A 27198-nucleotide genomic window follows, 5' to 3' on the forward strand; every position below is an offset into this window, starting at 1 on the left:
ATTTTTAAAGTTTTGTCAAATTTCTGATATTTTTATAAATAAACTCAAAACATATCAATCTAAATTTACTATTATTATAAAGTATAATGTGTCACGAAAAAAATGTCTCAAAATCACTGGGATATGTTGTAGCATTCCAGAGTTATTACTACATAAAGTAACACATATCAGATTTCTAAAACCTGGTCTGGTCACTAAGGGGTTAAAGAGCATCTCCGACCAATGAGCAGATATAGATGCATACAATTAAAATGTAATTATTTATGGTCTTAAAATCCATTGAGCTTCATGTCAGGTGCTTTCTTCTAGTCTGAGCAAGTCTTTCTAGCAAGTTAGAACGCTAATAGTCATAGGTGTCCTGCGAGTGAAGAGCACATGTACGGCTTAGCTCCCTTACTGATAGCTGGTGGACCCATACTACAGACTACGACTTACACAATCTAAATCTTGTGGATCCTATAATTCACTGCACCATCTTTTCTTGACTTTCTTGTCCATCATGTATAGTTGACATGATTGTGTTATTATGTATAATTATTCCTATATGTATATGTGGAGACACTAGGGTCAGTGGGTGCTCTCGTCCACTGGCCTGGCTGTCTTCAGAAAGACCGCATGGGCTGGGTATAATCCCACTGAACGCTCGTTCTCCTTCCCCATGGGCAAAATACTACTCAGACAACACAGGGTGAGGGTAACACAATGGGGTGATACTTTATTGGATCACTAACAGTCAATAACATATAGTACAGTCCCAGCAAGTACATAAGATGGTGCAAATGACAGAGTCTCACCGTTCTGCTGGCTCGCCAGGAATTAGAACATTTGCGACTTCTAGGACCAACTACCCCAACCAGTGGCTCCCGCTTTCGGCGGGCACCCAGAGAGAGTGGGTCCATTGAGGTATGTGACTAGGTGACCTGATTGTCCCAACCTGGGTTCTCCAAACTTCTCCATGGGTTCAATGATGGGCAGCGGATCCAATCTGTATTCCTCCAGTTGGAGCCATGGTGCATTCGCTGCTGTCCTCTAGAGTCTCTCTGTAGAAGGAGATACCCACAGCTGTCTTCAGGCCATTATCCACAGGTTTGGGGGTAGGTGGGAGGAGGTCACCTCTCATTGTTCGATTGTTCAATAATCCGGCATATCTTGTCCTTCAATGTTTAAAGAACAAGAAGCTGCATGGAGTGATACAATAGGTAGTCAGCCGGCATTCACCAAATTGACAAACATTGATTGTTCAATTTAACCTGCGCCTTTGTCCCTCAAGGATAGCAGAACAGTAAGTTACAGGGGCAGATACAATAGGTAATCAGCAGGCATACAACATATTAACAAACATTGATTGTTCAATTAACCTGCATCTTTTCCTCCAAGGTTATTTAGAAGAATAAATTGTAGGGGCTGATACAATGGGTAATCAAGAGGCCTTCAACAAATCAACAAGTCAATCTACACAAGATTTAACGTGCAGGCTCATATGAACAATGGCTTATGTCTCTTGACTCACTGAATAGTATGTCTGGGATACATAAGAATAAATGCTGTGTTGTTAGAGTATATACAACTTTTTGGTTATTGCCTTTTCATAAAAAAAGAGGGGAAAAATTATTGCGCTCAACCTCCTGTCGGCCAACAATCACAGGAAACATGGTGCACAGGAGCCCTTGGGATAGTCAATCTCACACTGAAGGTTCCAAGGCTGTAGGGGATCTAGCACACGTGAATAGATAAATCAATGTTTATTCTAAAATTGTTTAAAAAATCTTCATCAGTGTACATTCCACAAAAAGATTAGGCAAAAGGTCTATAAGATATGGGAATTACTACGCGTTTCGAACCTGTGAACTCTTTGATTCTTAGTCAAATAGTCAAGTAATGACTAAGAACCAGAGAGTTTAAAGGTTTGAAATACGTAATAACTCCCACTTTTTGCCTAATCTTTTTGTGGAATATATACTGATGAAGATTTTTTTTTAACAATTTTGAAATAAATATTAATTTTATCTATTCATGTGTGCTGGATAATCTGCCACCTTGAAACTTATGGCCTTTTTTATTTTTGCAATTTAAAAAACAATAATGATATTTCCCCACATTGCTTTGTATTTCATTTGAAGACCTCTGCTGGTGGCTTTAGTAACTACAACAAAATATAAAGGCATAAATGTCCATTTGAATGTAGCCATGTGCTCTTAAAACACATAAAGAGACACATTAAAGACCATGTACAAAAAAGATTTTTACATATGTTAATGATTACATTTAGTTTATACAATTGCTCTATATTTTAGTCTGCAATCTTTATTCCTTAATTTAATTTCAGAATTCTCCCACCCCTCACACCCCGGGATGGGTGGGTCCTCATGATCCACTTCTCCACACAGCCCCTCCTCTTAATCCCCCCTTTGGCATGGAGTACCACCTATCAAGAATACATTTGTACATAAAAGATGTAAAAAATTTGCATATTCTAGATGGGTCATGTCATTAATGTTGCAATTATTTTTAATATGCATAAATAGTCACAATTCCACATTAATGTGTGATATTTGACACCTTGGTCTTCCACTCTTTGCTAACATTGTGAAGTTAGCCAAATATTATCCTTCATAAAAAGTCACAATTTACAAATAAAAAAGATTTGCATTGACTTGCACCATTTGACAGATTGGTCTCCAGCTCTTATCTAACATTTGGAAGTGCCTAAAAACTGTCGCCATCATAATTTGCGCCGGATTTACCATTACGGCGCCACATTGGATAGATATTTAATGGCAGAGTTCTAGTGATTGCACTAGAGAATTGGCACAAATTGCGCTGTTTTTTTGAGAAATTTGGGCCAGTATGTTTACTTGGATGATGTGTTTTATTATATCCACTTTTCCTTATTTTTATGGTCTGTCTCCTGCAGGCAAACACAGAAAAGCCTACTCTCAACAGATCTGAGCAATCTGGAAGAAATGCTCTATTGTCTGATATCCATAAAGGCAGAAAGCTTAAGAAGGCCGTTACCAATGACCGAAGTGGGCCCTCCCTGGAAAGTAAGTTTACTTTACAAATAAAGTTTGGTTCAGTTCAGTATGTACAACACTTGGTCTCTGTTCACCCCAGAATTAGGCAATTCCTCTTTTCTGTTCCAACCTAGTCCCCGGGGTAACGTTTCTCCTTGCGGAGAGTGACATGTCAAGCCTGACATGCCGAGGTGAGGAGACTTTTAAGCTGCAATGCTCCTCTGGAATATATGCAAATTATCTCTTCAGAGAGGAAGAGGACTAGAACTCTAGTGCTACCTATAGGCAGTAGCAATCCTACAAGTCAATATCGACTCTCTAACGAGCCTTGTCACATGGCTCAGGATTAAAGCCAAAACCAAAATCTCAGTTTGCAGACACTGTGTTTTCGGGGTACTGCCTCTCGTCAGTGCAAAGTGTGAGATCTGGTTTGGCTGGGTGAGAGGATCTGTCCCACCCTAGAAACAGAGAAGCGGAATTCATGGGGTGGACGAATCTACTGCATGATGGAAGCATGCAGCACATATATTAACTATAATTGGGTCTTTCCGGTTTCCATTATAGTGTTCATTATTTTACTGTAAAAATGATGGACAGAAAAACGGAATTGCTTGATGCAGGTGTGATCAAAGCAGTAGAATATAGATCATTTTTATATATTTATTTATTTTTTGTGTAATTATATTTGATTGTATAATGTCTGCCTATGTACAATATTGACCTTTTTTTGTATGTGCTGACATCTAAGGGTAAAATAGGCTACCCTCAATACTGGTCCCCAAAAAATCCAATTTTACAACTTTTGAAATTAAATGCTATCTGTTTATTCTACTAACGGGCAAAGAATAATAACAGGACAACTAGTTTATTGTACTGCTTTAGAGAAGGCTAGCCGCACACGTAAGGATGTCTACAAGTTATATTCTGATGTATTGCCCACCAGGAACGGAAAATATTTTTCTCCATAGTAATATTTCACATATGGAGCAGATTTTCCATTGGTCATAGCTAATGGTTTTATTAGAAAAAAAGATCATTCATGATTGTAAAATGTTTCTAAGTGCAATTCCGCACTTCCGCTGATGTCACGTCGACAGAGCAGCTGCTTTTCTCCTGCTCTGCTCATGGTGATTGACAGCTGGCTCCCAGCTGCCTAGCTGCGGGGAGCCGGCTGTCAAAGAGCATGATGTTGGCAGTCACGCCCCATCGACAGAGCAGCCCAGAAGAGGAAAAACTGCTCTGTTGACGCGGAGCAGCGGAATCGCCAGCAGGAGCGGTCGGTGACCACTCTGAGCTGATGCCGAGTATAACAGGCAGCTAGCTGCTTGTGTTAGAAAATACCTCTTTCTAAGTTTTTAGGCTCATAGAAATTAAAATAGTCCCGGACAACCTCTTTAACACTAGTTATTATGATTCTGGCTACTTTAATCCGCAAAAGTAAAGGCCACCTATACATATAGCCAAATCCACCGATATAATCAGGACTGGCTGATAGTCTAAAGTGTATGGGGACCTCTTGACTCTCCCCCGACAGATGATCCTGCACATTTCCGACTCCTTTTATTCTTTGAGAGATAAGCTGCTGGCAGAATACAGGAGTGTTCAGCCTAGCCGAACACTCCTGTGTATGGGGGACTTGGCAGAGATAGCTGTTGGCCAAATGATTATCCGACAGCTGTCTAATGTGAGTTAAAAGGTTTATCCCCATCTTCATAGATGGTTGTCATTAGATAGCGCTAGTTAAAACGAGAACTTTTTCAATTTACCGCTTATTAAAATTTGCAGCCATTCTTAAGATATTAACATTTTTCTTTTATTTGCAGCTCATTGCCTAGGAGACCGACCACTGCTGTTGTCTAGCTTGTAAACACTGCGCTGAAACTAACTGTCTGGGATTAGTAGGTAACAGCGCGCTCGAGCAATCCTGGACAGCGTTAAAGCAGTGCTTAGAAGCTCAATAGAAAAAAAACTTGTAAATTCTGTGCATGTTCTGCTGTCTAGCAGCAGTGGTCGGTCTCCAAGGCAACGAGCTGTTAACATATCTCAGGAACGACTGAAAATTTTAATAAACAGTAAATTGCAAAATTGCTTATAACTTGTACTATCCAAAAATACCTTTTTATGAGGCTGGGAATAATCCTTTAAGTAGTCTTCTGGTGTAGATCCAGAAATAAACAGATATCCAGTCTCTTGTTCTTTGTGTATGGAGAAGTGGGACAATAATTGTGCCTTTTTGTCTATGGAGTCTAGTATATGGCAGCCATAGGTTTAAAACTGAGAAATGTTGCTATATGAACATTTACTATTGTTTTTAGATGTAAAAGCATGCAATTACGTAATTCTTCTTTTTAATAGAACCCAAACCGTCTTCCGGAGGCGGTGGTGGTGGAGGTATGGGAGGAGGTGGAGGCGGCAGTGGAGGAGGCGGAGGTGGAGGATTCGGAGGATCTCCAGGATTAGGTGGCTTATTCCAAGGAGGGATGCCAAAACTACGGCCTTCAGGAAGCCGAGAAAGTGGTAAGACATATCATGGTTTTGATGCTTTAGTTTATATGAGTTTTTATTATTAGCTGTATGCAAAATGAGGCTGAAGTGCTATGGTAGATCTGAAGCCTCTTTCGGTCCAGCTCTATTTCCCTATCTCTATGTCACTATCTCTGACTTAACTGACAGCCTCTATGTAAAGGAAGCATCTGTCAAGTAGGAAAAGGCAGCGCTGGGGAATAGAGCCGGAGTGACAGAGGTTTCAGATTTACCATAGCACTTCAGCCTCATTTGTATACCAATTCAAACACCGATTTCTCAGTAACGGAAGGAACAGACTGGTCATGTAAAGGTATTGCTGGACTTGTCTTTGAAAAAGCTACATGCGCATATAAATAGTTTGGGGGTTGGAATTTTGACAATAGATTCCCTTTAAATATTTTTATAATAATAAATTAGTATTATTTATTCTTTTAAATAGTTAACCATCACATATTGAATATGATTTAATGTTGTTTTATGTTGTAATTTACTGTTGTCTTATTTATTTTTTCATTCATTATTTTTTTAACTGGACCTCATTTTTTTTAGAGCCGTCAGGAAATAGAGCACCAATCTTTCCACCTGGTGGACGAATGACATCTCCTAGACCTTTTAATCCATCAAGCACCTCTCCAAGAGGACCTCCACCTACAATGGGAATAAGGGCTCCTGCTTTTGAACCTCAAAGAAACCGAATGCCTCCGCCTCCTAGGAATGATTTTAATTCCAGGTCAGAACATGGTCCTCCTGCAGTACCAAATACACCTAGACCAATAAGTTCAAGTCTTCACAACAGAGGTGCACCACCAGTACCATCTCCAAATAGGCAAGTGAACCCTCCACCCATGGTTCCATCTGCATCATCTCATAAAGCACATGGATTTGGAGGAAACAGCAGACAATCTCCATCAATTCCTCCGCCTCTTCCATCCATGAATAGACCATCACTTCCGCAAACACCCACTAGACAAATTGATGACAGGCCACCTCCTCCTCCTACAGGAAACCGACCTCCTCTTTCCAGAGATTTTCCCCCACCTCCACCTCCTCAAAACAATAAACCACCTGTTCCCAACACACCTAGACCGAATGCAACTTCCCAGGGACCACCTCTTCCTCCAGGACGACCTGGTCCTCCTCCTTTACCACCTACCCCTTCTAACTTTGATGATATGCCTAGACTTCCTCAAAGAAATACATCCTTGTCAACCCTATGTGCTGCACCACCACCTGTCCCACCTAATGCACGCTCAGGACCACCACCTCCTCCACCGTCAATGGAAAGGCCTTCACCGTCAATGGACAGGCCGCCACCTCCATTGAGAGAGCCATCTGGAAGAGCAGGTAAATGTTAAAAATGTATGCGTTTAACATGTATACCGAATGAAGGACATATTAAAGGGATCGGTCACCATGTTTGTTTTAGTAAATATATGCATTTGCCATAAAACAGCAATTCTGGACCATCTCTTATTATAATAAGAGATATTATAATTATTATTAATATTATAATTATTATATAACGCACTCTGAAGAAAAGAAAAGTGGGTGTTACCCTTTCCTTTGTCAAAGGGGGTGTGTCCCTACACAGTCTAAGACTGGCAGCACTGATTGGACAGTGTCAGAGTTTGCAGGGACACACCCCCAACTGTTCAAACCCAGCTATTATTTTATATAATTCTAGTAGGAATAACAGAGGAATGGCAGAACACCGAAATTTAAGAAAAGATGGTCCAGAATTGTTATTGCACTATGCATCCAAATATTTACTAAAATAGACAAGTCCAGATTAGAGACAGATCCTCTTTAAGTTGACCAGATGCTAACTTATAAATCTATATTTACTATATCATGTTACTGATTGCATGGCTAGGGTAGCTGGGACCTAAATGATAGGATATGAGGCTTTTTTTAATCTACAGTACAGACCAAAAGTTTGGACACACCTTCTCATTTAAAGATTTTTCTGTATTTTCATGACTATGAAAATTGTACATTCACACTGAAGGCATCAAAACTATGAATTAACACATGTGGAATTATATACTTAACAAAAAAGTGTGAAACAACTGAAAATATGTCTTATATTCTAGGTTCTGCTTTTGCTTTGATGACTGCTTTGCACACTCTTGGCATTCTCTTGATGAGCTTCAAGAGGTAGTCACCGGAAATGGTTTTCACTTCACAGATGTCCCCTGTCAGGTTTAATAAGTGGAACTTCTTGCCTTATAAATGGGGTTGGGACCATCAGTTGTGTTGTGCAGAAGTCAGGTGGATACACAGCTGATAGTCCTACTGAAAAGACTGTTAGAATTTGTATTATGGCAAGAAAAAAGCAGCTAAGTAAAGAAAAACGAGTGGCCATCATTACTTTAAGAAATGAAGGTCAGTCAGACCGAAAAATTGGGAAAACTTTGAAAGTGTCCCCAAGTGCAGTTGCAAAAACCATCAAGCGCTACAAAGAAACTGGCTCACATGAGGACTGCCCCAGGAAAGGAAGACCAAGAGTCACCTCTGCTTCTGAGGATAAGTTTATCCGAGTCACCAGCCTCAGAAATCGCAGGTTAACAGCAGCTCAGATTAGAGACCAGGTCAATGCCACACAGAGTTCTAGCAGCAGACACATCTCTTCAACAACTGTTAAGAGGAGACTTTGTGCAGCAGGCCTTCATGGTAAAATAGCTGCTAGGAAACCACTGCTAAGGACAGGCAACAAGCAGAAGAGACTTGTTTGGGCTAAAAAACACAAGGAATGGACATTAGACCAGTGGAAATCTGTGCTTTGGTCTGATGAGTCCAAATTTGAGATCTTTGGTTTCAACCACCGTGTCTTTGTGTGACGCAGAAAAGGTGAACGGATGGACTCCACATGCCTGGTTCCCACCGTGAAGCATGGAGGAGGAGGTGTGATGGTGTGGGGGTGCTTTGCTGGTGATACTGTTGGGGATTTATTCAAAATTGAAGGCATACTGAACCAGCATGGCTCCCACAGCATCTTGTATCGGCATGCTATTCCATCCGGTTTGCGTTTAGTTGGACCATCATTTATTTTTCAACAGGACAATGACCCCAAACACACCTCCAGGCTGTGTAAGGGCTATTTGACCAAAAAGGAGAGTGATGGGGTGCTACACCAGATGACCTGGCCTCCACAGTCACCAGACCTGAACTCAATCATGATGGTTTGGGGTGAGCTGGACCGCAGAGTGAAGGCAAAAGGGCCAACAAGTGCTAAGCATCTCTGGAAACTCCTTCAAGATTGTTGGAAGACCATTTCCGGTGATTACCTCTTGAAGCTCATCAAGAGAATGCCAAGAGTGTGCAAAGCAGTCATCAAAGCAAAAGGTGGCTACTTTGAAGAACCTAGAATATAAGACATATTTTCAGTTGTTTCACACTTTTTTGTTAAGTATATAATTCCACATGTGTTAATTCATAGTTTTGATGCTTTCAGTGTGAATGTACAATTTTCATAGTCATGAAAATGCAGAAAAATCTTTAAATGAGAAGGTGTGTCCAAACTTTTGGTCTGTACTGTATTTAAATGCATGTATTTGGGCTAAAAAATAGTTCTTGAAATTAGGTTTCTTTAAAAATATTGAATCGTTTGCCTCTTACAGGCTCTTTTAAAATTGCTGGCTGACAAATTAGTTAACTGAGAATTAGTTAGTTCTGATGAGTACTTGGTAACTCTTTTATCTTCACTCTCGTCTCATCCGGAGGAAGTGAGTGAGCAGCAGCAGCTCTCACTTTTTCCGGCTGTCTGATTTGCATGGAAGAGAAGAGAGTGAAGCCAAAACTGATTGGCCGCAGGGATCGCGTGACACAATGTTAAGAGATCCCTGGGAGAGCCAGTGCCGACACCGCTGGAACGGCACCAGAGGTGAATATAAGTGTTATTATTTTACTGAGGGGAAACATAGGGATTAAAAGGGGGTGTCCGAGTAGTGGAGCTAGAGTCCAGCTAGACAATTTAACACAAACTATGAAAGGCAGTGCAAAATTTTTAATGAAACCCAACTAAAAAAATGATGGTTAGCCCTAAATACATACATGTAAGTAACAATTAAGGGAGACTGAAAACAGTGTGACTCCATGTAAAACTGAATGAGTTGACATGTCTCCACATGTTTATCCAGTTGACCGCTGCAGCCAATCACTAGCCCCTCCAGTGATATCTGAATGTAAGGCACAAGACCCCTGATATCAGTGATCAGCTGCTGATTGAACATAAGAGTAATGTTTTTCTTTATTTATTTTTTTATTTTGAAGAATTCATTGCTTTTAAAAAAATATACAATCTGGACAACCTATTTAACACTGTACTTTAAACATATACATAAATGAAAGGCTCTATTTGTCCATTTTACTAAAGAACAAATTGTTACGTAGTGCTGTTTGACATTTGTCCCCCTCTTAAACCCCTTTTCCGAAACAGTGTGTGGTCACTTAGTTGTTCTAAAAAGGTCCAAGACCATCTGCCCCATTTGCCCTGTCTTAAAAAAAGGTTAACAGAATAGATAGAATTAAGCTGTATATTTAATAGAAATTTATTAGTTGACTTTTTCCTCAAAAATTCATCCAAATGTCACACGTGCTTAATAAATTTTGCACAAAATAAAAAAAAATGCCCTTTAATTTTTACTGTAACTTTTTTGGAACTTTTAACTGCAAAAAGTCACACATTCTATTAAAAGGTCACAAAGTTTGCTGAGAAATTTCAGGCCTTATGTAAAATCATTCCAGAGGGAAACGGGAGTATATTTGTGCAAAAAAAGGTTGCTACACTTTAAAAAGTTGCAATTGATGAATCAGCCAAAAACATCTGAAGTGGACCCCCCACACTTTGCTCACAATGATGAAAAAAAAAACAAACAAAAAAAAAAACAGGCGAACAACTTAAAATAAGGCACAAATGAAAAACAGGTGAAAAACACCAAAAATTAGACAGAAAATGGCACATATGCAATACTGAATTGGGCCAAAGACTTTTTTAAGTATGTGAGTTCCCAAAAAAGGAGTAAATGTGCAGTACCTTGTTTGTGCGTTGCTAAGGCTTTGATTTATAGATATATTGCTGGTTTGGAAGGAGAATGGTTGATCAGTGTGAGAAAACACTTCTGCCCAGGAATGCAAAAAATAACAGTAATTAAGGTAGAATATGAATATAATCATGATATGGAATTAAAAAAAAAATAATTAAGATGCAATCATTTTGTATTGATGACAAGAAATACCAAGTCCTGTATCTCACTCAGTACCTTGAGGTAATGTATTGAATACATAAGTGTGAGCACATTTACCATTACCACAGCCCGTCATCTGGCAGTAATACAAATTTGCTGCCAAATGTACAAGCTTATTGCAGCGAACTCCATACGTTTGCTTCCCACCAGGACAACTTCCTCCTCCACCTCCTCCGGCCAACAGAAATGGATTTGGTCATCGAGGGTCACTGGGTCTTCAGCCTCCTTCAAGACCTGCAATGGAATCCCCCAGAGGTGGAGCCACCAGACCACCACCACCTCCAGAAAGGCCTGGTTTGGGACCACTGCCACCTCCACCACCTTCATCAATGAGAAATGGTTTCCAAGACTCTGGTGAAGGTAAGAATCAAGTGTTTCATGAATACTATACTCTTTTAGCATCTCGGCGCAAATGGATATCGTTAATCAGATGCTCTATTCACCTTGTACCTGAGAAAGCATTTGGTGGCGTCCATTATAAATACCCATGCCTCGTTACTATATATGTTAGTGATTTTTTGAGGACAGTAAAGACCTCCATACATACTGGATGAAAATGTGACCACGAACGTTTGTTCATCGATGACCAGAAAGCATATCACAGACTGCATCAACCAATGTTGGATTTGCAACCAGCGGTGAACATCGGTTGATTAAGCAATTATGACCATTCGTTGGTCAATCGAAAAGAATGGTTGATGAACCAGGCGACAATCGTTCGTCATGTATGGGCCCCATAAAGGTTGAAGTGTTTCTTTAATAACCCATTACCTAATGATAGCCGCACACGCTTGTATCTGGAAATCTGCCATAACTGTGTGGTGTTCGCCACTCCAAAGTGGAGAGAGAAAAATTCACTTACCTTCATAAGGGTGTCTGCCCGGTCTTCTCACCAGATGTGAAGTACTTGTTTGATACAAGAATGTTAGGATCTTGACTAATTTGCATAAATTTATTGAATGGAACCTTAATTTACAATATTTGGTTGCTTTGGAAATCTGAACACAAAATATAGATATATTTTGGAAGACTAGATACTTTAAGATAAACTCTTGTATTGTATTGTATACATGTGGGATATGGAAGGTATGATATATAGAAAATATGGTATATAGTAAGAATGTTATACGTTTTTTTGTATTTTTTTTATTTATATATTCCAATGGAGAGATTGAAGCAGCGTTCTGGTAAATCACCCTCATCATTATCTACTCTCAGTTCCACGACTATTACATTATGCCACAAATACTCATGTGGCGAGTTCTTCCTTCCAACCACCCATACACTTTTAGAAAGGATCAGGTCTGCTGAAATTGAAGATTAACTTGCAGTAACCATTAAAATAACTTTTTTTAATTTAATTTTTTTTCCAAAGATGAATGGGAGAGAAGGTTTACATTTCATCCATTTTCTGATCTGCCACCACCAGAGCCCTACGTACCCTCAAGTAAAACCTATCCCAGTAGACTTATGAGAGGCGAAAGTCGAAGTAAGTATCAAACTGTTCTCTTGTGATTGTGCACAGCTAATATCTGAGACCATTGAAATCAATGTTTCTACCTACTTTTTTGGAAATATCTGTAAAAAGGGAATGAGAGAATTGTAGTAATAGAATAAAGAGTTGATTAATTTCAATTTATTCAATTTATTAAGATATTCCATTTGCAGTAGGATGTTTGGTTCGAGCCTCAGACCCCACATTAGACATTTTGGAGAGAAGAGTAGTGGTGCATAGAATAAAAGTAGGGACAGGTAAGTCGAGTGCAGAATGAGGATCTCTGATGAAGCCCTTGATGAAGTTTCCTGATAAAGTCTCCTGATGAAGCCCTTGATGAAGTCTACTGATGAAGCCCTTGATGAAGTCTCCTGATGAAGCCCTTGATGAAGTCTCCTGATGATCCCTTGATGAAGTCACCTGATGAAGCCCTTGATGAAGTCTCCTGATGAAGCCCTTGATGAAGTCTCCTGATGAAGCCCTTGATGAAGTCTCCTGATGATCCCTTGATGAAGTCTCCTGATGAAGCCCTTGATGAAGTCTACTGATGAAGCCCTTGATGAAGTCTCCTGATGAAGCCCTTGATGAAGTCTCCTGTTGAAGCCCTTGCTGAGGTATCCTGATTATCCCTTGATGAAGTCTCCTGATGAAGCCCTTGATGATGTCTCCTGATGAAGCCCTTGATGAAGTCTCATTTTGAAGCCCTTGCTGAGGTATCCTGATGATCCCTTGATGAAGTCTCCTGATGAAGCCCTTGATGAGGTCTCCTGATGAAGCCCTTGATGAGGTCTCCTGATGTAGTGGGCTGGCCGGGCATGAGTGCCGCTATCCAGGGTTGCCATCTTGACTTTTTATTTTTCTTGACAGATTATCAAAAAATCATGGACAGACAATATTTTTTACAGTCACATTGGAAAACTATAATAAATCATTATAATTTAAGTGATCCATGTCTACAGCCCATAATTCTGATATGAGACATGAGCTGCATTTATTGTGAACTGTAAAATGATAATAATTACAGTCAAAATAATCTGTAGAAGTAAATTCAACTTCAAAAAATCATGGACGCCTTAAATTTTTTTAATGGACAGTGTAATAAAGTTCCCAATTTTTACGGACTGTCCTGGAACTTCTGGACGGTTGGCAACCCTGTCACTTTCTTCATTGTAGTTTTATGGGAGTAGTGAAATACTTGGCCATTTCAGAAATGCACCTAAACTAGGTATAATTGAGAAAGCCAATTGCATCCATGCTCTCTTCCTTTGATTCTAGGTGGCTCTACCAGAAAAGAGAGAGGTGCTCCTCCTTTGCCTCCAATACCCAGGTGAACCAGATCGTCCATTGCCATAGATGCCTCTGCAGATCAGAGAAGAAACATTTAACTTTGATGCTCTTGTTGGAATTTTGTATAAAAAAAAAAAAGACCACATGGGACCATGTGGGTGACTATGTATGGACGTCACAGCATACAGGTGCATTGTACTTTTGGGTGAAGCCCGTTACCCATTACCTACCAGGCTGATCATGCCGTTATCCAGAACAAAGGAAAGAAAAACCCAAAAAAACTATTATCTCCTATGCCTACGATGGCAGTTCATATCAGTACGGACGTCACTAATGTGGGGTCTTTTAAAACTTCAGGAAAGACTTTCCTATTTTTGAAGCATTCAGCTCAAGTATGAATTTATTCTATTGTCTGAATCAGGAATATATATATTATATTGTTCAGTTTAATTGTGAAGGTAAGCAGTAGGTCACTTAGTACGTTGTCTTATATTACCTGTGCACATGCGTTCTCATCTAATTTCTAGAGTACATGGTGCTCTATGTCATACGTCGGCTATCGATAATAAGGGTGTGGATCTAATTTTGCACTGTGTGCATCTTACATGAAGACATCGCATTCAATTAATATAATTCACTTTCTATAAGAGTAGGCTTTATAATACGATTATTCTCTACATCAGATTCTTCTTTCTCTCCTGACTTATAGTAGCATCAAGTAAAAGCATTGGTAAGACAGTATTAGTAATTGTCACCAGGTCATAAATGGCCAGTTTTTCTATTCTTTTATTTCCACTAATCCTCTGAATATACTTTTTTTTTTCAAAACCTGCCATACAGTCCCAGACATATGAGGCTTTTTATTTAGTGCTCCTCTTTATGGTCTTTACTGAGGGGATATGGCTCACAGGATCCTCGGGGGCGTGTATTTAGACTACTCTGCATAATTACCCTGTGAGCCACGCCCCCTTAGTAAAGATTGTAAAAATTAGCCCAAAACAAAAAGCCTCATATCTCTGGAGCCGTATGGTGGATTAAAAAAAATCAAAAGATAAGAAAACAACAGAATACTCAGGGGAGCATACGGCATAACATAAGAGCAAAAACTGAGAAGTTCTCTTTAAGTCTATCACCATGTTATCACTGGTAGAAGCTTGTATGTGCCTTATCTATACATATATGGAATTACTATATTCAATACTTTAAAGTGGTTGTTCATTACACTAAACCCCTTGTGAAAGCCTTCAGTTTATGTCTCATGAGCACTGCTGCTTATCAGTGGACGCTGATGGGCTGCAGCCTTCACAGTTCAGGCTGCGACGTTTGCCTGAGAAACAATGTCACGAGATCACAAGGGGCGCAGCGCTTGGAGCGGTCCCATGGGAGGCAAATTTTATTGAGCACACTGAGGTCATTCAAAAGGGGATGCCCAATAGTGGACAACCCCTTTAAGAGATACTGCAAAATGATCAGCTGTTATATGTGAGGAAACGTGGCACTAAAACCCCATTTCTTCAAGAAGCATCCGTTGGGATTAAGATGCCTCAAATTTATTAAGAGATGTCCACCACTTACTGAATGCAGAGTAAAATGTACTCCAGGGATCGGAATACTTTTCTGTCGGAATTTATGGCACTTTTGATAAATTGGTCACACTCCACCATGCCTCCTTTCTACCGTGGGATAGGACTGGCCAGACTTGGTGTAAGAATGAGAAAAAATTGATAAATTTTAGTGCAACTATGAGTTAATCTTGCAACATTCTAGACAATTGTACACCAGAATTCTGGTACAAATTGTTTGATGAATTGGGGGTTAAGTGCTCAATTTACCTACAGCATCACCGCAGGGAAAACTAAGGATTGCACAGTGCCTATTAAATTAAATTAGTAGTCAGAGTGATAGTTGCTCTTTGTAACCGCTGTACACATTGGCCAAGAGATGAGAATCACTTTCTACTAACTCAGATTATATTAGGTTCCCTAAACTAATCAACTATTTAAATAAGGAAGTTACAGGAGTAAGAGTGTCCTCAGCCAACCAGCTAGCTAAAAATTATGATATTGAGCATATGTACTAGTTATGGCGCCCCCTGCTGTCCTTTGATTCTCCCTTAGAAAGTCCACTCAATGTATCCAGTGCTTGTGGTCTCACACTCTTAGTGGCTCACTTCCTTTCCTGGTTCCTCTTATACAAGGCCAGTGGAGTGATTCCAGCTATTATACAGGCCAGAAAATAAGAATCAGGGCTATGGATATCTTAGGTGGATTTCTTTTAAATTAATCCAACTGAAAAATTACTATGTTCTGAAACTTTACACAAAACTAGTAAATATTATTTTTGGGGTAACCCCATTAAGATCACGATGAACCAAATTGAATTGTCTATTTTGGATTCTAAAAAAATAGCTTTGGTGTTTAGTATGGCCTGGTCACTTGTAAGTCACAGAACGTTTTGCAAAATTCAAAAACAAAAGTGAGTAGTGCAAGGGAAATATAATTGTAAAGAGGGGCTTTAATCTCATGGGAAAGTTTAAAAAGTAAAATGAGACCAAACCATAACGCTTTATTAAATATATATGGTTAGGAAAGAGGAAGAATTTTCTCTCTAATTTAGAAATAAAAGATTGGCCCCTTTAAAAGAGGGAGGCTGAAGTCAGCTCTCTGCTGTATCTTAACAGTTGTGTAGGACTTACTGCCTATGAGATGGGAGATACCACTGTGTGGGCAAAGATTGTGTGCAGCATTTAAACACAGAGGAGATCTGTGCTGTTATCTTTCTTCATGCTGGATGTATTGATGTGCAATGCAAGGTAAGATTGATTCCTGTGTATTATGGAATAGTAGGGAAGAGAGGATAGAAGGATCAGCTGAAGAATTAAAACCTGTCACACCTGCTCAGTTATCTGCTGTGTGCTCTGTGCGTATGTAGTGAGAGACTAAAGGACTCCATCCACATTAGACTAACAACGATATTGACTGGTTTGGCTGACAGTCTAACGTGTATGGGTGCCTCCCAACTGATCCCCAAAAAATGATGTTGGAGGATATTAGGATCTGGCATGTTCAATTTGAGATCCTTTTTTCCTCTAAGAGATTGCAAGAGGAGTTTGGCTGCGGTTCTCTCATAGAGAACACTGGAGTGCTCCGGTATATGAGAGAGTCAGGGCTGTTGGTCAATCATCTAAAGTGTAGGGAAGAATTAAGATAAACCTTGTACATGTATCTGTTTGCTTCTCTTGCAGATTAACCCTTTACAAGCAGCTATGTCCTTTTCTGGTAGATTAAACTTTTAGAAGCAGCAATGTCCTCCTCTTGTAGTTTTACCCTTTAGAAAAATATGTATTTCCCCCCTTTATTTGTTCTGCATAATACTCAGTGATAATAATATCAATATTCTGTATGAAGTAAAGTTCATGATTTCCACCTGATTTGCATTTTGCTGGTCGTGAGCACGCTAGGAGGCTTTGGTGAAACCACTATATTTGTACTTCACGTTTGGGGAATTTTTGAGAAAAATTTGAATCGATTCTCCCATTGTATTCTACGTGCAATGACTCTATAAACCAGTGAATCAGGGAAATGTATTTGTTCACCCTAAATCCTTTCCAAATGCGAGCACAAGGCTCCGCTTTTCATAGAATTAATAGCCCGCCCCACCACATTGTTGTTATCGTTCAAAGAAGAAAATCTTACCAGATTTTGCCCTCACTGTAGTAAAAATAAAAGTAAAATTTGCATCCCTGTAATACAGCGGGAAATCCTTCGAATTGCTAATGACTCACATTTGAGAAAAGTCTTATAATTTCATCTTTTGTTTCTTTTTGTATTTTTATGAGAAGTGCTAGGTCCTCTGGATGGATATATATATATATATATATATATATATATATATATATATATACTGTATATATACTCATAGTAAAGCTTTTGCTTGCTTTTCACCATTTTTGAACTGTAAAATGAATTTGGTACAAGATTCTGCGCACCTAGTAATTGCCAATACCAGTCTTCTTACATAGACAAATAGATATAGCCAATAATACTGAATATAATAGCAATAAACTATAATCAATAAACTGTATAATACAATGTGATAGATATTTATTAACAAGCTTGTACAATGCAGTACAATATATCAGTTCATCAGCAAGTTCACTGGGTAAATTCCTGTATTTTTCCCAATTTTTAAAACAATTAAAAACTTCTTTAAACATAATTATACTCTATAGTGCTCCTGCAATGGTGCTTATAAATAGGTCATTATGGCATTTTTTAAAAATGTGGAAACTATAGAGTGGGGTTTCTCAGGTCATTTTTCATTTCTTCTAAACTATGTATCACATCAAACAGTTCATGTAGTTTCAGAAAACTTCCGACATGCACAAATACGAGCACTAAGAGCTCAACTAAGCACAGGGACCCGTCAACTCTGATCAGCATTGCTTGGCCCTCCTCAGAGACCAGTGTACAGACTAATATACTTTCAATGGATCCTTACACCATTCTGTGTGGATCTGTAAACAGATTAGAGCCAAAGGAGTACAGGGCACAGCTGGACACTTCTGCCCCCTTTGTTTCAGCATTTAGTGTTGGTCTCAGGAGCTGGACATCTGCCATGCAGAACTGTCACTCTGACACATAAGAACGTTTTCTGAAAGTGTAGTTATGTTTTAACAGAATTACAAAATAAGTCAGATATGTCTAAAAAAAACAGAAATCAGAACAAAGATATTTGTAGAGTATTATCACTTCTCTTAAAACTTCCTCTCCAGCTGCACTTTACCAATGTGTTTAGGGTCTCCCTGTGAGGTGCCCACTAGTGATGAGCGAGCATGCTCGTTACTCGAGATTTGTGAGCATGCTCGTGGGTGTTTTCCAACTATCGGGTGTTATGTTTTAGTCATGGCCGTGCACATGATTTGCAACTGTTTGACAGCTTTAATATATGTGAGGAATGCCTGTTTCTTAAGCATTCCTCACATGTATTAAAGCTGTCAAACAGTCGCAAATCATGTGCACTTTGGTGTGACTAAAACATAACACCCGAGCATGCTGAAGATACTCGGCGAGCACCGAGCATGCTCGCCGAAAGGGTTAACAGAGCATACTCGCTCATCACTCGCCCACCTGATAGTTTGAAGGGTCATGCTATAGGGATCATAAATAGTTTCTATGCAAAAATATTGGTAATAATTAACCAAACAATTGGCCATCAGAATTTCTGAATCTGAACATGTATACATAGAGTTAAATGCAAGGTACGGTAATTAAACCAAAGATGTAGATGGTTTGGATAACTGCAAAATACAAGTTACTACTTTGTGAAGGTTAATATTATAGATTTAGAAGGTCGGCATTAAACTGTCTCGGAATGTAATATTGGTGAGTAAATTGTTGTACGTCACTTTATGTTATTGTTGCTCACTCTGCTTTTATATCAGGACGTACAATGCACAAACAGCAGACACATTCAGTGAGGATGTGCTGATCTGCGGACGGCTTTATTACCAAAGAATTCTGATTTGGGTGATTAAAATACAAAAGCATAAATAGACTGAATATATAATCACATTGTATTAGTTTACATTTTGAGTTTACGTTTCTAAATGTTTTTTTTCTATATTTTGTGAGTTTTTGGAACAATGATTTTTTTATGCTTTTTTTCACAGCCTTGTACAATAACCATTTTATAGATACAGTACGTGTTCACATTTATTCTTTGCTGAAATATCATGTAAATCTATATTCGTTTTATTTTCTTATATAACTTAGTGCTTTTATATTTGCACTAGAAATTTAAATTGGAACAGAATTACAGTCCATTTTTCACCCATATTAGTTGCACAGTTCATTTGTTGTGTATAGATATAGAATTTTTTTTTTTTTTCAAACACGTTACATGTGGTACCTGACTTCCACATATATAGGGATTTTATTTCATGTTACAACATAAGTTAGATTTTTTACTCTGGAACCATAGGCACTCTATGTCTTTCAATCCGCTGCATGTGAAAGGTACCAAGGTACAGTATTATAATGCCACATGACATCACACCATATCAGTAGTGGAGAATAACAATATATACCTTCGTAATAACACAAATGCTTAAAGGGGTTGTCCACGACTTTAACATTGATGGCCTCTCCTTAAGATAGGTCATCAATGTCTGATTGGTGGGGATGCGACACCCGGCACTCCCGCCGATCAGCTGTTTTTGGTGTCAGTCAAAACTGACCAGTTACGGAGCAGCACAGCACAGCTCCGTCTACTGTATAGTTGCCATGGATGTGTACGGTACATCCGGGCAGATGTGCAGGACCTGGCCGTAGCCTGAGAGATGCAGCTCCGTAACTGGTCAGTTCCTGCCAACACCGAGAACAGCTGATCGGCGGGAGTGCCGGGTGTCGCATCCCCACCTATCACACATTGATGACCTATTCTATGGATAGGTCATCAATGTTAAAGTCGTGGACAACCCCTTTAAGTATCCCACTATTTTTAGAATAACGCAGCACTTATTTTATATACACTATTTAACTGACTGTCAGAGAAATAGGGTTCAGTTTTAGACCTTTATACACTTCTGGCTTAAAGGGGAATTCTCAAGTTTGGAAGTTGGGGTGGGGATTCCAGTAGTCAGGAAATTAGACCCTATCTCATGGATAGAAGATTCCTTCCAAATTTTAGAATACATCTTTAATCCCAAAAATAAGTAAAATAAATGGACATGAAGTCTATAGTTAAAAATATACTGTAGTGGCGCTAGTAGGTCTGCCTAGTATGTCCTGCTGCAAGTGGGACAACGACCACTGGTTGCCAGGGGGGTGAATAAAGTTAGGATTTAAATAAAAACTTGCACTGGACCGGTAGGCTTTTAAAAAGGAGAGATGGTAAGTGAACTTGTAAAAATACCAATTTTATTGAATGGAGTAAAATCAGGTAAGGGAGGGACGGAGAAACATGACCGATGAGACGGTTAGGTCTTGGTTAAGTCTTAGGGTATGGTCATCCCCTAGGGTGAAAAGGAGAGAAAATAGGACTTAGATAAACAAAAGGAGAGCCTGTTGGCTAGTGGCTGAGGTTAAGGTTACCTGGTGGTAGAGAATAGGAGATGGCAGGTGAAAAAATGGAGCTGGCTGGTCGGCTTCAACGGTGATTGACTGGGGGTAAATAACTGGATGTAGCTATATAAGTACAATGGAAAGTATACTGAGCTACCTTAGTGATAATAATATACCTGGTAGTGGTCCCTTGGGTTACTCACGGGTCCCAGTAAAGTTATGAAACCCGTGAGTCACCCAAGGGACCACTACCAGGTTTCTCTCCTTTTCATCCTAGGGGATGACCATATTCTAAGACCTAACCGTCTCATCGGTCATATTCACATCCACCAAGAAGATAGACTTCCATCCATCAATACCTACAAGCTATGGCCATTTACCACTTCATTCCTGTTTCTCCGTCCCTCCCTTACCTGATTTTACTCCATTCAATAAAATTGGTATTTTTATGAGTTCGCTTGCCATCTCTCATTTTAAAACGCCTACCGGTCCAGCGCAAGCTTTTATTAAAATCTTAACTGAAGTCTATAGTTGCTTATTACTTATAAAGGTACAAAATGTAGACTACATTAAAGAGAGATCAGGTTGGAGAAAGAAGAAGGTTGAAATACTCCATACTTTTAGGTGTAATCTCCAATTAAACAAAACCTTTAAAAGGAAGCTGTACTTTCAACAATCCTTGAATAAATCAATAGCACAAGTGAACATGAGACATGTAATTTATCTCAGAGAATTCTGCTTTTTTTTGACAATTATGAGTCCCTTTTTCTTCCCACTCCCTCCGCCTCCTGAACTCACCAACCACTCTGAAAAACAGCTGAAATCCATCTTGGTCAAAGCAAAACAGACTGCCAGGTTACACAGAATATTGAAATGTATGGAGAGGGGTGGGTGGAAGAGAGGCGAAGAGCAGGGAGAGGCAGAGAAACAGATCATGTTCCAGTGTAACTAGGAAGTAATTTATCTAACCCCAGAGCTGGATTCCCAGCTACACAGCTTAGTGCTGCTGTATATTGTCTTCCATGATGCTGCTGGTTCTGACTGTGAACTACCAAAGGAAATTGAGCAGAAATCCTTCTTTCTATGTGTGCCGTATATGGGAGACATCATAGCACATTGTCTCCATCCACCAAGCTAAGAATTAATTGCAAATTAGAGATGGATCTTGCTGAGGGGAAAACGCAGGATACAGGTCACATTATGGCCAGAATTTGTTATTGCTCATGCGCACACAGGGCAGCTTATTCTGAAAAGTTACCTGAAAACACAGTTACCCTTTAATATTTGGATTATGTCTGGTTTACCTAAGGAGACAAGTAATTTGTGATTGGGACCAGCGAACGGGTGCCTGAATGCAGTGTGAAAGCACCCTAAGAAAATCTGTTTTCCCTCAACGCATTCCTTAGATAAGATTATGTTTCTCAATCTTTTGTCCCTGCTGGATTTATACTATACTATTTATATCATGTCATCAGATTAAGATATTTCATAGCTAATTGTCTTATTATGCTATTGTACCTCTGCATCTTAATGTCAAACATAAAATATCAAAGGATCTCAGGATGGCAATAAGTTTGACAACAAGGGATTTTTAGTGGACACAAAAAAAAACTGAGTACAAGATTAATAACTAGGGGTGCTACAAAAACCATGCAAAGGAGACAATTGTTAATAGTAAGAGAAAAAAAGCTGCACAGAATGACGGTGCACACCCAAAGAAAATTATATAAGAAAATGGCTTTATTGATCGTGCAAATGCTTAGACATTTTAAAAACACATACACAGAACAACAAAAGATAAAATAGCTACACAAAAGGGGTGACATGATATTACCAAAAATGTGGGCAGTACGGTGGCTCAGTGGTTAGCACTGTTGCTTTGCAGCGCTGGGGTCCTGGGTTCAAATCCCACCAAGGACAACATCTGTGAGGAGTTTGTATGTTCTCCCTGTGTTTGTGTGAGTTTCCTCTGGGTTCTCTGGTTTCCTCCCACACTCCAAAGACATCCTGAAAGGGAATGTAGATTGTGAACCCCAATGGGGACAGTGATGATAATGTCTGTGAATTGTAAAGCACTATGGAATATGTTGGCGCTATATAAATAAAAAGATTATTATTATAGGCAATTAATATTCATGAAATATTCCAAACTACTCTATTCACACCCTTAAGGAAAAGGTATATACAGTTAAAGAGACAAGTGCAATATGTAATAATAATAACAACCTGTGTTATACAGGGAGGATGATTAGATCATAAAAAAAAACTGATCAAAAATATGAATTATCTTATATTATATACATAGAAATATATTGTCTGGATTAAAGTATATTATACCCTCTAGACCAAGAGAGACATTTTCAATTGATTAAATAATCAGGATGGTGGTTATATGGACAGTGTGTTCATGGGTATAATACACTACACATAAGAAAATATTAACATAGTCATTGTCCTGAGAAGCACCATCCATAAGCACAGGTCTATAGATCAAACATATACATGAATATATAAATGCACAATCCGTATACCCACTGTGGAGCTTAAACCCAACATGTATCGCTAACCGTACATACTTTCCTTAAGGGTGTGAATAGAGTATTTTTTTATATTTCATTAATATTTATTGCCTGCATTTTTGGTAATATCATGTCACCCCTTTTGTCTAGCTTTTTTCTCTTTTGTTGTTCTATGTGTTTTTAATTGTTTTTTTTTTAATGTCTAAGCATTTGCACGATCAATAAAGCCATTCTCTTATCATACGATTTTCTTTGGGTGTGCACTGTCATTCTGTGCAGCTTTTTTCTCTTACTATTAACAATAGGATGGCAACAAGGCTGCATTCAGACTGGTGCATTGAATCTGTGGATAACTGTCCTGGTATAACATCTAAAACCACTGCATCTCTAAAGTACCCAAACTACTGTGCCATAGATCTCTATGGAGCTGTGTGTGACCCTAGGGATCAGGGTGCTTATATCCAGAATACAAATTGCTACTATGTATAGCCATCTCTATGAAAAGAGGAGGAGTGATGAGCAGAGTGAGACAAGGCAGAGGGAAACACAGAAAGTCTTTTACCCAACCCCAGTGCTTGATTCGCATCTACACAGCTCAGTACTGCTCTATATTGATCTATATGCTGCTGCTGTTTTTGTCTGTTTGCTAAAAAAGGAATGAAGAGCAGGAATCCCTCTCTGTGTGCTGTACTGTTTATGGAAGACATTATAGCAGCTAGTCTCCACCCACCAGCTCAGAGTCAACTGCAAATTAGAGAAACTGCAGAGGGGAAAAACTAGTGAAAATACAGGATACAACTCATACAATGGCCAGGAATAGTGTGAATTCCTGATGTGCACCCACAGGACAGCTTATTCAAAGTTACTTGAAAGTACAGTTACCCTTTAATATACCAGGCCTTGTCCAGTTTTCACTGCCTGCGTGTGATGGACATGGATCCTGTTGCCTTGTGATATCTTGATATTGATATACAGTTAGTGTACCTATTTTGGAAACATTGTGGTGCTTCTGTTACACTTGCACCTTGTACTAATCATTCATACCAATATCCTTTAGGTACAGTTTTTTCTTTTTTTTTGTTCTAAAAGTGCTATTTTTTTTTACAATTTTGGGTGACCCAACCGCTACAGGTTCTTGGTTGGATTAGGATTATACATGCACTCTCCAGAATTCATTCATTGTGGTTAGAAACTCATATATTATATATATATATATATATATATATATATATATATATATATATATATACTGTACATATATATCTACATATATATATACATATATATAGATATATATATCTATATATATAAATATATATTTGATAGCGCTGGCGCTATCACTATGTTCAAAAGGAATCGCTAATAGGATGTAATGCATTTAACCATTTGTCTGAAGTGTTAAGAATAAGTAAAATGTACGATTATAACTAGTAACCAAATTATACTTGCACCAAACCTATGTTCATACATATTTTAGTTTGGATATTTATATTTTGATCATGCTAGCAACATGTAAACTATTGTACGGAGATTTAAAAAAAATAAAGATATGTTCATTAAGGTCAACCTGAATTCCTCAAAATGTTCTTCAATAGCAAGGATACCCATGCCATATTCTTATACATAGAAGATACTCTGAGTTATGTCATGCTTACACCTCTAATAAAATGGAGCAGGAGGCATCAAAAAGTTTAAAATAAATGGTACTATATTGACCTTTAAAAATACCCAGCATGCCCACTGGCACTTGTGTAATTTCTGCATCTTCGATATGTGACCCCGAAGCCAGTCTTTGGCCCCAGTGATCACTTTCATAATCCTATGTTCCTAGCGTGAACATAGCTATCAGGTTTTGCTGCATTTTTAGTGAAAAAAAGCAAGTAGAGCAGTATGTGAACCTCATTTATTTTTGTGATTTTACCATCTTGTCTTGGTCACTGAGATGGCAGTCTGGATTATGACAGTTTAATTAAATTAGTGATGTGTAAAACAGTAAACATTGGCTCACCTAGGTGTGAAATTGAACAATACCTGTGGCCCATGGACATGTGAAATTGAACAATCTCTCAGCAATTCAATGGCAGACCATAGTGTGAAAGTAAATAGTGTCCTACAAACTCAATGCACTGCCAGTGTCTTAGTTAAACTATTCCTGAACAGTTCACCTCCCCCACTGTGCATTCGAAATTCTGGTTAATATGGTTTCACATATGTCTTGCATTGGTGACCTGTGTTCATGTTTCTGTGGTGGAAGCAAAGCTGAACTTTGGGATCCTGAAAAACGCACCAAAAAACGCAGAAAAAAAACAAGGAAAAAGCCAAGCAAAATCCTGAACAAACCTTCCTGGCAAGAGATCATGTTTTGCTGCAGAAAAAAAAGCAGAAAAAACGCAATGTGTGAACATGTGTGAACATAGCCTAAGAAGAGTGGGACCTGTTATAGCTGCAGAGAGACCAACTCCATATTAGTGCCTATGGATTTGGAATGGGAGGTCATAAAATGTATTGTACAGCCGTGGCCAAACGTTTTAAGACTGACACAAATTTTGGTTTTCACAAAGTTTGGAGCTTCAGCATTTTTAGGTCATTTGTCAGATGTTTCTTTGTCATACAATTATCAGCATTTCATAAGTTTTTATACTTTTATTGACGAATACATCAAGTTTATGTAAAGACTCAATATTTACAGACTTGACCCTTCTGCCCTTAGCCATTGCAGCTGGATATCAGCTTTTTAGAGTTTATCACAGTTTCTATGCTTTAGTTTGTCCACCCGCCTTTTGGGGATGGACCACAGGTTTTCAATTCGATTGAGATTTGAGATATTTCCTAGCCATGGACCCAAAATTTCATATATTGTTCCCTGTCAGGGATCATCACACATAGAGGGAGGGATGACACGGAGGAGATCACGCGATATCTGTTAGAACTCTCCTGTTAGGTTTTTTCTATCTTGCTGGTCACATGACCTTTTTTGCCTATTTAATCCTGCTCCGCCCTCCTGGCCTTGCTGGACTTCATTGTAATTTCTACTCTTAAGTTAGCCTTGTGCTTCTCTGTCAGTTTAGCTAGGTCTTCGGACCTTTATGTTCTATGTTGTGTGTTTGTCTTTTACTGCTACTATTTCTGCTAGGAGGTGTCCAACTTTATCCCAGTCCCTAGTTCTTGTAGGGATCCCTCCCTTGCATCTATAGGTCTTCGTACAGACTAGCCGAGGACTTTAGCGGGTCTGATCGCAGGATCAGGTTCCCCGTTACATCGTAGGGATCTAGCTTAGTTCTATTGTAGGGACAGATCTCCTTTCTTTCCTTAGTACTTGTAGCAGATCATAACAGTAAGTCCAGCCCAAAAATATCTCTAAGGAATGACTTCCAGTTTCCATCATGGTGTCGGTTCAGGATTTGGCTCAACGCCTGCAGGGACTCTCTCTGGAGGTGGCCGAGCTCCAACAACATGTGAGTAGCTGTTAAAGGACGAGGTTTCCCGCCCAAAAATATCAGTAATTAATGGGGGAACTCTCCTACTCCTCTATTGAGGTCCGATATTAACTATTAACATCAAACTTGATTATTAATAATTAATATCCACTAACGTTATCTGTGCCTTATACTATATACCAACTGAGACAAAACCATGTGCTAATAAAAGGTATTTATTACACAAAAGTCTACAGTTAATATACTACTATTTATCCCACTAACACAGTACACTAAATGGATATACAATATACAATTCCCAATTACCTATTTTCCACCCACGTTTCCTAATCACTCATGCAATTTCAGCCCACCCAACTACACTAACTTTCCCTATATATATATATAGATACAAGGATAGTAAGGTTAGTACAATGTATGTAGGGCTAGTAAGTAAAGAGTTACAGGGGAAGAGAGATACTCAGCCATGTGTTATGTCCATCTCTCCATCTCTCCATCCAAAGAGCAAAAAGGGCCTAGCACATAAGTGCTCTGGGGTTTTAAGTCCTGCACAGGAAATGAGGTGGTATTCCCCCCCCCACTGGCTAAGGTCTTTGTTCATGTCCAACCA

General features: G+C 39.0%; 1 protein-coding gene across 5 annotated transcripts in view; it reads left to right on the plus strand.

Annotated features, from left to right (window-relative positions):
- Window positions 1-19704, plus strand: part of WIPF1 (WAS/WASL interacting protein family member 1) — a 72376-nt gene extending 52672 nt beyond the window's left edge. For all 5 annotated transcript variants that reach the window (XM_073646900.1, XM_073646903.1, XM_073646902.1 and 2 more), the window contains 6 exons: window positions 2915-3044; window positions 5370-5531; window positions 6090-6884; window positions 10937-11146; window positions 12162-12275; window positions 13557-19704. In XM_073646900.1, coding sequence (XP_073503001.1) covers window positions 2915-3044; window positions 5370-5531; window positions 6090-6884; window positions 10937-11146; window positions 12162-12275; window positions 13557-13612 — 1467 coding nt within the window. In that variant the 3' untranslated portion in view covers window positions 13613-19704. The remainder of the gene's footprint in view (window positions 1-2914; window positions 3045-5369; window positions 5532-6089; window positions 6885-10936; window positions 11147-12161; window positions 12276-13556) is intronic.
- Window positions 19705-27198: the final 7494 nt, after the last annotated feature.

The sequence above is a fragment of the Phyllobates terribilis genome, unplaced genomic scaffold (assembly GCF_046119375.1).
Source record: "Phyllobates terribilis strain yellow unplaced genomic scaffold, ASM4611937v1 Scaffold_9__5_contigs__length_417890890, whole genome shotgun sequence".
Taxonomy (NCBI): domain Eukaryota; kingdom Metazoa; phylum Chordata; class Amphibia; order Anura; family Dendrobatidae; genus Phyllobates; species Phyllobates terribilis.